Source organism: Uloborus diversus, chromosome 7, assembly GCF_026930045.1.
Source record: "Uloborus diversus isolate 005 chromosome 7, Udiv.v.3.1, whole genome shotgun sequence".
Taxonomy (NCBI): domain Eukaryota; kingdom Metazoa; phylum Arthropoda; class Arachnida; order Araneae; family Uloboridae; genus Uloborus; species Uloborus diversus.
The window spans coordinates 108,751,696-108,766,614 of record NC_072737.1 but is presented as its reverse complement, the minus strand read 5'-3'; the positions used below and the strand labels follow the sequence as shown (position 1 = coordinate 108,766,614).

The 14,919-nt window shown below is 30.0% G+C and overlaps 1 protein-coding gene across 1 annotated transcript in view; it reads right to left on the bottom strand.

Annotated features, from left to right (window-relative positions):
• Window positions 1-1,161: 1,161 nt before the first annotated feature.
• The window catches only part of LOC129225807 (sugar transporter SWEET1-like), a 55,569-nt gene continuing 41,811 nt past the window's right edge, over window positions 1,162-14,919 (bottom strand). The window contains exons 4-7 of the mRNA XM_054860318.1: window positions 14,060-14,183; window positions 10,037-10,195; window positions 5,671-5,790; window positions 1,162-3,276 (exon numbers count right to left, since the gene is read on the bottom strand). Of these exons, the coding sequence (XP_054716293.1) occupies window positions 3,178-3,276; window positions 5,671-5,790; window positions 10,037-10,195; window positions 14,060-14,183 (502 nt within the window). The 3' untranslated portion in view covers window positions 1,162-3,177. The remainder of the gene's footprint in view (window positions 3,277-5,670; window positions 5,791-10,036; window positions 10,196-14,059; window positions 14,184-14,919) is intronic.

Here is a 14,919-nt window from a genome sequence, read left to right as displayed (position 1 = left end):
CATGCCTTGTTTGAAAAATCAGAAATTTAAAAAAATTAATTTAAAAAAACTGCTGGAAAAATGAAAGATTTTTCTGTGTCCATTTTATTTTTTTTGCTTATTCTATCAATTTCAGAGACTAAAAGTACTACTTTTGATTGAAGGAAACAACCCCATTGCAGCTATTTTTTATGACATTAAAAAAATATATATATTTGGTTCGACTGTACAGAATTTTAAGAAAACTTTTTCTTGTTAGTATAACAATCAGTAACTTGTTGTCATCAGTATTAGGGTGCTGTTCTGTCTCGCTTTTCAGTTTTACACTAAGCAAGATAATATTAATAATGCCTTAAACATTTACAAAGAAAAAAGGTATAATCAGTTATTATCAGTTGGAACATATTTTCGGATATTTACAGAATTGTAAAAAAAAAAAGGAGAAATTAACAAGGTTAAATTCATTGTAAATTTCAAAGCAAAGGGTTGATAAAATGCGAACACAAACCTATTCTGACCAAGAGGAAATCGCTAAGGATGATGTGATCATGCTAATACTGGAAAAGAATTTTCACTTGAAGAACAGTTACAACTAGCTATAAATAATAATGATAAATAAATAAAAAAAAAATACCCACAATAGAAAAGAAACACCCACACTCACAAAAATGATTTTTTGAAAACCAACAAGTCAAAGACCGAATTATTTGAAGATGAAGGACTTTCAGGTAAACAAGAGGCTTGATGATTTATTAACATTACCACCAGCCTGCGTGAATTTAGAAAGAATATTTTCAACTGCAAGAAATTTGTTCACTAAAATGAGTTCCAGGCTTAGAGAAAATTAAAAAGGTGCATTGTGTTTTTTCTGCTTTTACTGATTTTTTTATTATGATATATGTTCCTTTATTTTATATTTGTTGACAATAAGCAAATAGTGCACTTTTAGAACAAAATAATAAAATATGGCAACAAAATATTATGCATTTGAATGTTTCTTGGAAAATTTCTAATACCTTGTATTCCGGTATCAAGTTAAAAAAATACCGAATACAGCTGTTGCATTTTTGGTCCAGTATTGAAATCCCTAATTCAAAATGATTTTTTAAAATTATTATTATTTTTTTTTTACAGCCACGTTCAGTTTTGAATTTGAAATGTAAATGGGCAATGAAAAGCATATTTAGTTACAAAGTATAACATTTATTTGAAATGGATAATCCTCCAACTGAACATTTCTCTAATAAATAAATACAAAAACAACATTTAAAAATTCTAAAAACAACTAAAATATATTTAAACAACTTTTGATTTGTACACTCTTTTGTTTACCTGAGCATAGTGTTGTTCCTAAACAATAAACAATATACTGAACAAAACTTTTATACATTAACAAAATCTTAGCATGGCATTTCCTTCTGCTGAAATTTATTTTATGATCTCTTATGGGATTGATACAACATGCTACAAATGGTAATAAGAAATAATACTTAACTTTCAGTAAACTAAACATACATTGAGCTAACGCAACAGTTGTAAAGGAGAAAAGTAGGAAATTTATATTCAATTTGATACTTCAAATGATTTTAAAATATTCTGTGATCATAACTCACGACAAATAAACTATTCAATAGATGAATTTTTGCAATCTGAATAAAATGATCCACACAAATACGAAAATACTGAAGTACAAATGCATGCAAACTGAAATTTTTCTGTTCAAGGTGGGGATGGACAAATCACATCAAAACAATTTTGTTTGAAAACCTATAAAAACTATTCCATACTAAGTTTTTGCTAACAAAAGGTGTCACTTGGTTAAGTGGAAAAAAAAAAAAAAAAAAAAAAAAAAAAAAAAAAAAACCATAAAACTAAGTCCTTTTCTCATCTTGAATATTAACTGAACTAAGATTTTGAAAGATAATAAGTATATCTATTAAAATTAATAATTAGTTATAACTACTTCCAGTACCAAACAAACCAGGTAGGCAGGTTTAATGGGGATAATGCCAAAATCTATTCCTATAAAATAACTTTTTATAAAAATTCACAATAAATGATGAAAGTTAGGTTTTTTCTTCAGTTTAAATTAATATCCCTCAAATTTTTTTTTGTTTATTAACTTAAAAGCAGAGTGCTCATTAATTAATTTTGGTTATTATAATACGTATTCACATGTCAAAACTTTATTGCTCTTTTACTTTATAGCAAGACAAGAATAATGAAGAAAAACAAAGCCCATTTTACACAATTGAAAACAGGAATAAAAAACAAATACACAATAAATGCAGAATATTGAGCAATTTAAAAGTACCATTAAATAATAAGCAGGAATACTTACATGAAAATATTTAACAACAATACAAATGTTTAATACTTGCATCTAGAGATAACATACAAAGAAAGCAATTTTAAACATCTTATTAAATGCAAAAACGAAGGGTAAGATTTTTTTTTTCAAATTCAAAGGGGGAAAAATAAATAAAAGAACAAAATCACAGATTATAACTATCACAACTTTTGAGGAGAAAAAAAAAAAAAAAAAAAAAAGGAACCAAAGTGCTTAGGTATAAAAATATTAAAGTTACATTTGACAATGTATTCTTGTCAGGGGCTCAAGCTTCTGTTTCAAATTTTGATTGGTAAAAAAAATATATACATATATTTTTTGTACTAAGAGGCATATTTACACATGATGATTTATTTATTAAACATTAGTCAATACATTACTTGAAAAAAACACGTAGTATCCACAAGAGCTTTCAAAATTGAAAGCAAAATGAAATTAAATAAATAATGTGCTAATTTTGTTGATGACTAATAATCCTATAAATGTTAAGAGTTTCAATATCTTCTCAGAAATTACAAAAAAAATTATGTTTTGTAAATACTGGGAGGCAACATTTCAAATGAAAATCACAACAAAACTTCCGAGATATTCACATTATGGAGGCTCAATTTTCAAAAAATGCAATTTTTTAAAAACTATTAAATATATACCCCTGACAATGGGTGACTTATTCTTAATAACAAAGGGACTAGATATAAGTTTAGATTTTATAGCAGACACATGGCACAATTTTTTAAATTTTTTTGATAAAAATATCTTGTGATTTAATCAACCACATTCCATTTAAAATTAGCACACTGAAACATGTGCAGAACATAATTTGTATGTATAACATACTTGTTACAATATTAAACTGTAGGAAGCTCATAGTATGGCTTTTTCTTCGGAAATATTGCAAAAAGACATAGTTGAGATAGAGCAAGAAGAGCACCAAGGAAATTTGGAATCTAAAAAAAAAAAAGTTTGCAACAAATTACATTGAAAGCATTAAAATGCCATTATCAACCAGCAAATGTCAGCTATTTCATTTACAGCGGAGTCTCAATTTAAGCGAGGGATGCCTTACAAGACTCCTTGTGTAAGTTGAAATTTTGTGTTGTGGAAAAGGGTATGCATACGAGTTTTTTTGGAACATACCAAATTCTTTTAGACACTAATAAAAATCCCTGAAACTGCTTTAAAGCATTCTTTAACTATACATTACTGTTTCTTGCATAAAGAACTAAACTTTTAATGTATTTTTTAAAAAGCCATTTTATTCAACATAAAATAATGCTGAGATGCACAGAATGAATGATTAATGGAAGGGAGAGACATTAAAAAAAAAACCCAGCACAGTATGAAGTAATAATAAACTGCTACGATATAATAGTGCTGTACAGTAGATACAGTAATAATACGAGGCGTGTTTTTAAAGTAAGTTCCGTTTTTATATAAAAAAGGAACGAGTACAGATAGAGCTAAGTAATTTAGTGCACAAAAATCTACCACCCTTACGCTATTTTTCGACATTGCTCCCGTGATTTTCCAAGCATTTGTCATAGCGTGGTACAGGTTTTTGTATACCTATTCGTACAAAGTTACCGCCCGTTTAGTCAACCATGAGGACTCTTACAGAGCTTTGGCTGGGGCGTTTTTAACCATCCTCTGGTTTGCCCTCACCTCGCTCGCAGCATCTTTCATTTGTTTCGGCATCTAAAGTCTTTCCAAGGTGGTCTGTGGCACAACAGCAATAATGAGCTCAGAGAACATGTTATCCCATGGCTGACTACACAGGCGGCAATTTTCTATGAATAGGTATACAAAAACCTGTACCACGCTATGACAAATGTTTGGAAAATCACGGGAGCAATGTCAAAAAATAGCGTAAGGATGGTAGATTTTTGTGCAATAAATTTCTTTGCTCTATCTGTACTCGTTCTTTTTTTATATCAAAACGGAACTTACTTTAAAAATACGCCTCGTATTTATGACTTTAAAAATATGATGATTTATGCTCCATGATCACGTTGTTATTTTTATTTTGTATATTTTTAAATACAGTAGCTTTTCTGTTGTAACGTTTCTACTTATGGCTACTTTAAAAAAAAATTGTTAGAAACTTACTTTTTCTCTTTCTATCTTCACAAGCTTTAAATGAAATGGTGCGCTAATGTGCCGTTTATATTTAATTAACTTTAATATTTGGAAGGAAAAAATAAATGAAAAATGCTGAGTGGTTATTTGATACACTAACAAAGCTGTGGGAACTTCTGTCATCTGTCAGTGATGCTAAAAGGATGCAAGTCCATTTAAGAAATCAATATTTAGTAGAGAATAACGGAGCCGACACTTTCTTCCAAACATTTTCGGGTTGCAAGCAAGGAATTCTAGTTTACCTCGAAATTTGTTACACCTGAAAAACCTTTGGCGTAAGTCGAATCATATTGTAGCGGGAGTCAACTGTAAATAGAGATGCACCGGATATTCAGTTGGTATTGGTATGTGTGGTGTTGGATGAAATAATCTTCAAGCGAGTGAATGGACTGGAAGTGTTTATTGCAATGGACAAGGGTGGCAGTTTTACAATAGCAATTTTCTAATTGTACGAAAAAGGTTGCCACATGTTGGCGTGAACAGTCATGAAAAGTACTTCTCCAGGGGCGATAAAGTTACAAACACTGAACAGGATATATTGCATATGCCGCAGACATTCGGCTGAATACTTTAATATTTGGCAACCGAATAGTAAACAAATTTAAATAAAAATGAATGAAAGTTGTAGTACAGTATCATAAAACAACTAATATTATCACATTTAAACACCCAGATGTTTTATTTAACTTTTGTTTTGCTTCAACTAGAAAAAAAAAATAATATTAAGAGTTCATAAATAAATAAAGTCAATTAAATGCTGTAATATATCGATTTTATATCTTATCAATATTTGTGATGTTTAGTTTAAACTTCTTGATTGGCAACACCAATACTAAGTCAGTTAAGTTTCCGTGCTTGAAAATCAAGGTTGGTTCTTTTTAATCTTGTGTTTGTTACTGTTTTATTCATTCTGTTCATCTCTTACGCAGTATTGCATTATTTTTCTACAAGTTATTATAAATGCTAATTCTTTAAAAACTATACAGCTAATAGAAGAAAAAATGTCATTGTTTCACAAATTATTAAAAAGATAACAATACATAAAAAAACTTCTGGATTTTAAAATTTTACAATTTTTTTTATTAATTTTACACCATTTGAAAGATTGTTTAAAAACAATGAAATGAAATTAATTTTTATAATCAAAGTATGATAACTGTAAATTGAGCAAAAAAATGTTAAAATCAGAACTTCTCAATGCTTACTTGTACAAACTTATCATCAGTCAAGATTCCATAATAAAACCACAAGGTAGCCATCACAAATGTAGTAACAATCATGGCAAGAGGTAGAGAGTCTGTGTTTTTTGTCCGCAAGATATGTGCCTGTAAAATGCAAAAAAAAAAAAAAAAAAAAAAATTGTTAAGACAATAAAAGTTTAATTTTTCCTAAAACATTTCCCTTTCTGCCCATTTGATTTTTTCAAAGGAATTAATTTTTGCTTAAATAATCTTTGGTGTATGGCTTAATTTTTGTTTCCTTTTTTAAATTACCATATTGTCTAATTATTTACAGACAATGATCCTTTGGATTGAGCTGGTTCTGAGCTGAATCCGTCTTCTTTTCCCTCATATTCCTTTAAACATAATTTTTATTCATCTGATGTAACGAGAGTTAAAATCAAAAGACAGGTATGAATTTTAAGCTCATTTTATGAAAAATTTACTCTTGATGCCTATGCAACCGCCCCCTCCCAACAATATTGTGCTTCATTTACATTGTGACATTTGACAGAATAAAAATATTCAAGATTTATAGGAGAAAAATTTTCGGAATGAAAGTATTTATGTTTTTTATAAATTCTTGATTTTATTTCGCATCTCCCTCCCCCAGAAGAATGTCAAATTGACTTTTCCCGATATTCACCAGCACATTTTTTTTCTGAAGTGTGTCAAAATATTCATCTATTATCGTTGAAATTGTGAAATCAGTTGGTATAAACTTCAAGTATTTTGGTTAAAGTTTGAGGAATATTAAATTCAAGTCATATTTTTAGCTCCCTTAATCAGTGGCGGGTTAACCATGTTGCAATAGCAAGTGCCACCCCTGCTCCCAGATCATAAAGGGCCTCGAAGGAGACTAAAAAATGCACACAATAACTGTTTTATAATTTTGTGAAAGACGAAAAAGCCCCTAAAAATGCATTGCGACAAGTCTCCAAGCCAGTAAACCTGCCACTGCCCTTATTTCAGCATAACACAGAAAGAAATTATCATTTTCTCCAAAGAAGTAAGTAATATTATGCTAATTCAACTTTTAATGCAATTCATTTAATGTTTGATGCCTGTATTTTCTATAATGTGGAAAATTAATAAAATTATCAAAAAAAACTTTAATATTTTAAAGTACCAGTATGTTACGGCCATCACAAAACTTTCTTCTATATCTTTCTTATGAATTTTGATCCCTCCCCATGCTTGACGAGAAAGCAATATTACCAACAAAAATAGATTACGCAAATAAAAACTTGAAGACCGTCCCAATTTCTAAATTATCGCAAAAGCAAAGCAAAGAGCGAAAATTGAAAGCTATTTTAAAAGCCATGCTTTTACCAATTTCAAATATTTTATTTGTTAATGAACATAAGACGGCAACAGTTAAACATTTTAAATCAGTGAGATAAAATTTCAGATCATTTCCCAACAATTAAAATCATGCGAAGTAAGCAGGCGACCGTCTATTACGATTTATCTTTCATATTGTTGCATTAATAAAACTATATTTATTTGCACAAAATAAAAATAAAAAAAAAAACAGCCACCCCTTGGAGGGATTGACGGCAATATTGAACCAATTCCTGTTTACCCCCCCCCCCCATACAGGTTTACATTTGTTCTAAATTTCATATAGAACAACGCATTACTTCTTGAGATATAGCACTCGTAATGACAATGAAAGAACGTTCGATTGCACCACCCCTTTTTCAGCTATTGGTGTGAAAATAGAAGCAGCTCTTGTACCCTCTAAGGGATACTTGTACATAAATTTTTGTTTGATTCCATTCATTATTTCTTGAGATATAGCAGTCACAAGTGACAAAAAATAACACTCTATAGCTCATCCCCCGTTTGAGCTATTGACACCAAAATTGAATCAGCAACTGTACATCTTAGGGGCAACATATGGACCAAATTTTTTTTGATTTCGCCAGTTACTTTCTGGGGAATAGCAGGCGAGCATAACTCAAGAAACATCCCACTGCTTCACCCTGCTTGGAGGAATTTGCGCAAAAAACCAATGGGCACAAGTTCACATAGGGGCACATATATGTGTATCAAATTCCGTTTGATTTCATGTGGTAGTTTTTGCTGTAGAGCAGCCACAAAAAAATGGTCACACACATACAGACCGACATTTTCCAAAAATGGTCAAAATGGACCTCAAAACATTAGAATCCGTCAAAATTCAAAAATTTGCACAAATTCAATACTTTTTTCTATATATTAAACTAGCAGTTCCCGCACAGCGATGCCCGTGATAAAAATTTATTGGAAGTCTGTTGAATAAAAAAAATTGACACCCCCTCCCCCTCTGGTATGAAAGGATCGTGTTTCCTTAAATAAAATGCGTACACACCTTTTCAAAAAAAAAAAAATTTAAAATACTTTTGAATTAAAAACTTTTCGTCAAATCATTAAATTAGATTTACAGTTGCTCTAAAATTCTATTTAGCGAGTGAAGCGGTTTTTACTGCAATTTAAAATATTTCACCAAATAAACAAAAAAAGACATCAAATAATATCTTTCAAATGTAAAAATAATTCCGCAGTTCTATTGTTTATCGCCAAACTTGCCCAGCAACCATGCTATCATAATTTATCCCTCTAAAGAAAAAAAAAAAAATCCCGTGGAACATTCAAAAATCATTGTCAGAAAAAATGAAGAAAATGTCGTACATTTCACTTGAATAAAAACAAATCAAAAGTTTCTTTTCTTTCAAAACAAATCGCCAAAATAATGAATTACATTAACGGTTGCCTTAAAACAATAATCCTGCTCAGCGCCTAACGTGCCAAGCAACAACGCTACCGGAACCCAGCCCTGCGGATGTTTTTTCTTTAGCAATAATAAATGTTTCACCAAACAAACAAAATGGTATAAAATCACATTAACAGTAGCTTTCAAATCTTTATATATTAAAAGCTGCGTTGCTCAGCTTTGCCCGGTCTTTCTTGAGAACACAAATTGTGTCAAGTGACATATTCAACAATTAATTAAAAGAATAACTTAATAACTTAAAGAATAACTTAAATAAAAGAAAAAAAACACCATGCAAAATTACCCTTCCAAACAATGACGGAAGATATTAAAATACTTTTAAGAAATTAAAATGTGAAAGATGGATTTTAAAAGCGTAACCATGGAAACCATGAAATAAATAAGTTTAAGAAATCAGATGCAAAATAAGGAAATAACCAAAAAGCGTAACCATGGAAACGCGAAATAAAATGGTTGACAACCTGAATCAAAATGACACATTTCAAAATTGATTTAAAAACGCTTGTAACTTTTTTCCCTTTGAAGATAGAAGCTAATTTTTTCGACCAAAGGTCGGGAGAGATCTGGAGTAAAAAATCTCGCTTTTTTCCAATGCTGTCAAAAAGAAAACTGTGGGACTATTCCTTCACTTTTTATTGATAGATTTAATGAAGAAAGTAGTGCCTAAATTTCAGCTAAGAGTAAAAAAGTTCGAGCTGAAAACGCAAATTACTCCTGCCTTAAGTAAGTTAGAGCATTGAAATAAATTGTTTAGAAAGCAGAAAATTCTACCCTTTTTAACGATATATAATATTAATATGTGCAAGTAATTTTTCAACCTTTTTATAGCCAATAATAGGCAATTTAAGCGAAATTTGGGCCTAAATTTGAATAAAAAAAACTAATTATCGGATTTCTTCGAATTATAGCCTATGTTACTCCGTAAGAAAGCACCTTTCATATAGTGAAAGAATTTTTCAAATAGGTGCAGTGGTTCCGGAGATTACCTAGAACAAATAAACACACAAAAATCTGCCCTCTCTCTTTATAATATTAGTAAAGATAAAGAAGAAAGTAAAAATATGGTGAATCATCTACCCCCTGAAGTAGGCGGCAGTCAATACAACTTTCCTTTTGAGTTTTTCCACCTATTTTTTCGCTGCCAAAAATCAGTTTGAAGATATAGACCGTTTGGTGCATTTAGTGTGAAAAGCATCCCAATACATTTTAAAAAATTTATAGGAAAGGCAAAAAAATTTCCCATTCCACCCATTTGATTTTTCCAAACGAATTAATTTTTGTTTGAATAATCTTTGGTGTATGGCTTAATTTTTGCTTCCTTTTTTAAATTAGCAGTATTGTCTAATTATTTACAGACAATAATAATTTGAATTGAGCTGGTTCTGAGCTGAATCTTTTCCCCCCCCCCCATATTCCTTCAAAATTCTAATTAAATTTATGTGGTATCTCAACTTCAGGCCATGTATTAAAATCAAACTATTTGAACTGAATAAGCAATGGTAACTCACTGATGATTGCATTTAAAAGTTAAAACACTAATACTCATCAACAATTTCAACTGACATTACTTACCACAGCGGCTAAAGGTGAACCCATAAACAAAACACCAGCACTACAAGCTGCAATGCCAGATATGCTTCTGGCATTTTCTTGTAAAACTGTATAAGTTGTCAGATAATATAAAAGTCCAATAACAAAAACAGCAAAAAATACTTGTCTGTAAAAGATGCCCTAAAAAATAAAATAAAGTGAAAAATATTCTTTTACTTAATAGCTACAAATAAAACTTTGTTCATGAAGGGAGTGAAGTATGAAACTTCATTTCAACTTGTTCCAATTTGAGACAGAATATACTTAATGAAATACAACAGTGAATATTATAATGTAATTATTACATTATTTAAAACATTAACATTGTGAAGACAAAGATAGATTTAATCAGGAACAACACTTAGAATTCTTCGGGGAAAGGGAGGTTAAGAGTACTTAATATACATATGAAATGCACAAATTTGCAAAAATGAGTTTTGGGGTCACAAGGATACCCTCTGTACAGTCCAGATTTATCACTCAGTGACTACCATTTGTTTGGAACAACTCTAAAAAGACCTAGGAGGCCAAAAGTTTGATAATGATGCAAGTGTAGAAGGAGTTGTGCTCAGGGATTACAATACTGGTATATCAAATACGGGTATTAGGAGCTATTATGCTATTTCGTAGTACTGGTATTTGCTGAGGTGGAATACCAGTATTTTCAATATTTGCTAAAAATAAGTTTTTAATTAAAGAGTTTTCAATTCAACTAATTAGATCTCTACTGTTAATTCAATTTTAAATTTCTTTTTCGATGAACACTACCAAAATCCATCTATTGAAGTGAAAATTTGGCTTCAAAAGCACAAATTTGTAGAATATCAATGAATAAAAGTAGCGGAAAGATTTCAAAATGATATTTTTATAACTAGACAGTGTGATGAATTGGACTTTTGTGAGTTTATGTGAAACAAGTTTTTATTTTCTCCATTTCCTTGACTTGCCCTCTCGTGAAAATTAATTTTGAGTGTAATTACAAATGTGTTTGTGCTATGAACAATTTATTCCATTCCAACCATCAATTGCAGCAATTCTTTATGATATTAAAAAAATATATTTTTCTCAACTGTACTAAATTTTGAGAAAACCTTTTTCTTGTTAGTATTAAAAAAAGCAGTAATTTGTTGTTGCCGGAATTGGTATGCTGTTCTGTCTTGCTATTCAGCTTTATAACAAGCAAGATAATATTTACAATGCCTTGAACATTTGTAAAGATGTAAGGCATAAAAAGTTAAAACATATTTTTAGATATTTACATCGTTGTAAAGAATTTAAAAAAAAAAAAAAAACCTAACAAGATCAATTATATCAAATTTATTGTAAATTTTAAAGCTAAGGATTAACAAAAAACAAAAACAAACTTTTTCTGACCAAGAGGAAACCATTGAAGATGATCTTAGTATGAGAAAAGAATTGACGCTTAAAAAAGTTACAATTAGCTCTAAATAATAATGATTAAAAAAAAAAAACTACCCACTATACAAAAGGAAACCTACACTCACAAAAATGATTTTTCCAAAACAAGAAGTTAAAGGCTGGATTATTTGAAGATGAAAGTCTTGCAGGCAACTATAGGAGGTGTATCGGGCATTATTAACAATACCACTGGCCTACGTGAATTCAGAAAGAATATTTTCAACTGCAGGAAATTTGTTCACTAAAATAAGTTCCAGGCTTAGTAACAATTAAATAGATGGATAATCCTTCAAAAACCTGACATTTTCTAATCAAATTTTTTTTTTAAAGAAAAATTCTGAAAAAAATTATACTTACTCTTTGTTAGGACCTTATTAAGAGAAAAATAGAGGGAACTCATTTTAAATATGTTACATCCCCCAAAAGAGGAGGTAATATTTTCATACAGAAAGAGACTGACAAGTAGCACCAGCAAAGTTACAAAAAGAATTTCTTCATCAGTTGTCTAAAATATAACTATAGTAATAAAGAAATAACTGAAGCCTAAATCAAAAAGTATGGTTATTAAATGACAAAGCAAAATTTATGTAAAACCTCCCTTAACGGATATCCCGAATTTCTTCGAGTACATGTCCCATAGGTTTTTCCATATTATTCACTTTGAATAGCTTACACTCCGAATAACAGACATTCATTTAAACGGGAAAAAAAAATGAATTGCTACATTAAAACTTTAAGTTAGCCATACACAGTATGAGAAAATTTACAAAAGCAAAAGTTACCTTCTCATTACCTGTAAATTGTTTTATGGTTCAGGAAATATAAACATAAAACAAAAAGCGAATCAGCATTATTAATAACATACTATTTTACTTTTAATTTAAAGCAACTACGGAATTTATAGCAACTTCACAAACCTATTTGAACAACGTTTTGATAAACAAATGTCTAATCAATAAATCTCTTTTGGAACAATTCCTCTGAACAACAACATTTTTTTTTCTTTTTAAATAAATAGAATTATTCCACTAATACATTTTTTATTTATCGTTTGCCAAATTTAACTTCTTTTTTTCAATCAATCTTATTTTCCAAAATTGATGCGTATTGGATCTAATGTATTGGAAATAAATCCTTTTATTCTATGCGATGCATTACCAGTGCTTGAGAAATAATGCTAGGAGAGTGATTTTTTTAGGACAGGAGTATGACATTTTCCATAGAATTTGCCTGTTACATAGGCCCAGGATTATATTTAAGGTAAATAATGTTATTTTTCTATTCTAACCTCTTAATTCAACCATACACTATGAGTAGAGTTAAAATTTTTCGTTTATTTAGAACAGAAATATTGTCCAGGAGAATAACAGCGAAAATGTAACCTACTCTATTCTTGAACTTCAAAATGTTTATGAGAACAGCAGACAAATCATATTAACAAAATACTCAAGAAATCCAACAAAATGGTGACCGTAAACAGTTTTATAGTACAGCAGATTAAAAATTCGTTTTTTTATCTATAATGATTGAACTCATTCCTAGGACAAGAGAATGACATGAAAACCTGGGGACAAAGTTTAAATCGATGTACCTTGAAGATTTAAATAATTTAATTTATTTAAAGAATGCTATTCCACACCTTCAAGTATGCTTAATTTTGTACTACAAATTGAATTTGTGGAATGTTGATATAAAACTTTTAAAATAATTTAACTCCATTCGAAAAACGAAAAGGGACACGACAAAACTGTGACTTTCTAGTTATTTAAAAATTTTTGAAGAAAAACTAAATGAGTTGTTGTTTTAATAAGAGTAGAATAATATTAGATAAATTATTTCTAACCATTAAAAAATGAAAACACTTTCTGAGTTAAACAATATTTGTGTTAGGCTACTGGGATATGATATTGTTAGGAGTTTGGAGAATCACCCAGATGCATTATGCTTTCCACTATTATTATTTTTTTTTATTATGATATTTGTTCCCTCATTTTATATTTGCACACAATAAGTAAATAATGCACTTTTTACACAAAACAATAAAATATGGCAACAAAACATTGTGCTTTTGAATGTTTTTTGAGAAATTTCTAATACCGGTATCCCGATAAAAAAATACTGAACACTGGTATTGCATTTTTAGTCTGTTATTGCAATCCCTATTTGTGCACGACTGACGCTGCATACGTCCCTCTTCTTTCTATGATGACGGCATCAAAAACTTGACAATCTGATAAAGAAAATGTGTATCAGAGGAAGGGTACTATGCAGAAAAACGATGGTTTAAACAAGTTTTTTTTTTTTTAAATTCCAGTTAATATTTAATCTAGCCTCATAAATACTTTCAAAATTGATGTTTAACTTCATTCAGCAGTTATTTCAAAAACTCTCAATTAAAATAAGGTTTTCCTTAAACTTAAAAAAAAAATATATTTTTTCCATTTTCTCATTATTTTTTATAGTCATGATGTTTTTCTTTATATTTTCCTGGTTATGTAACAGGTATAAGAGCTATTAAAGACTAAATGATGAGTGTAACATTTCAGGATTAGTAAAAAAGAAACAAAACAAAAAGGCATAATTTACCTTATTAGATGCAAACCTGGCATACCACAAAGTATACAGTGATTGAAGAGTCACGCCTGTGGCGTTCACAATCATTAAAGCTGAATCACTGATCAATATGCCATAGCGCAACCATAAAGAGCAGCTGGAAAAACAGATATGAAATATTGGAAAAAAATAAGGTTTGAAACATCATCATACACATACATGAAAAACAATAAAATTCTGGTCAGTTTTGTAAATACCAGACGGAAGTTAAAGAAGAGGGGTGGGGGGGGGGGGGTACTTTACGAAACAGTTTAGTCTACCAACCAACATTCGCATTAGTAAAATAGAACTTTTATATGTGTATATTTGGTAACATTTGAATAGAAAAAAAAACTGAAAAAAGCAAGATATTTGTAAGTGTTTTACATGTTTTTATGATATTAAAAATTTAAACATTAATTGAATAAAAAAATAACTAAAAAAAATATCATTTTCAGATTTCCAGTTGCTAAGTGGTAGCATGGATTGTCTGACTTTCATCCCTTTAATGGACCAATAAAATGAGTACTTGGCATGCTTGGGTACTAAACACTGGGAGTTCGGCTGACTAAATTATCAGAATATATGGACTGCCCCCCAGACAGAGCCCATGGTCAAGAAAATGAAGATGGGGACAGCAGGCATTGGACCCCATTGTCTGTTGCGTCACCGAGTTTAAATAAGGTTTAAACTTTAATTGAATAAATAATTTAAAAAAATTCATATTTTCACAGAAGTATTTTAAAATCACATACGGAAAAACTCATTTACGACTTCAGAGTCGTGGCACTCCACTTAGGGTAGACTGACCAATGAATGAACACGTAAGTGCAATTTTATTTAAAATTAGCATC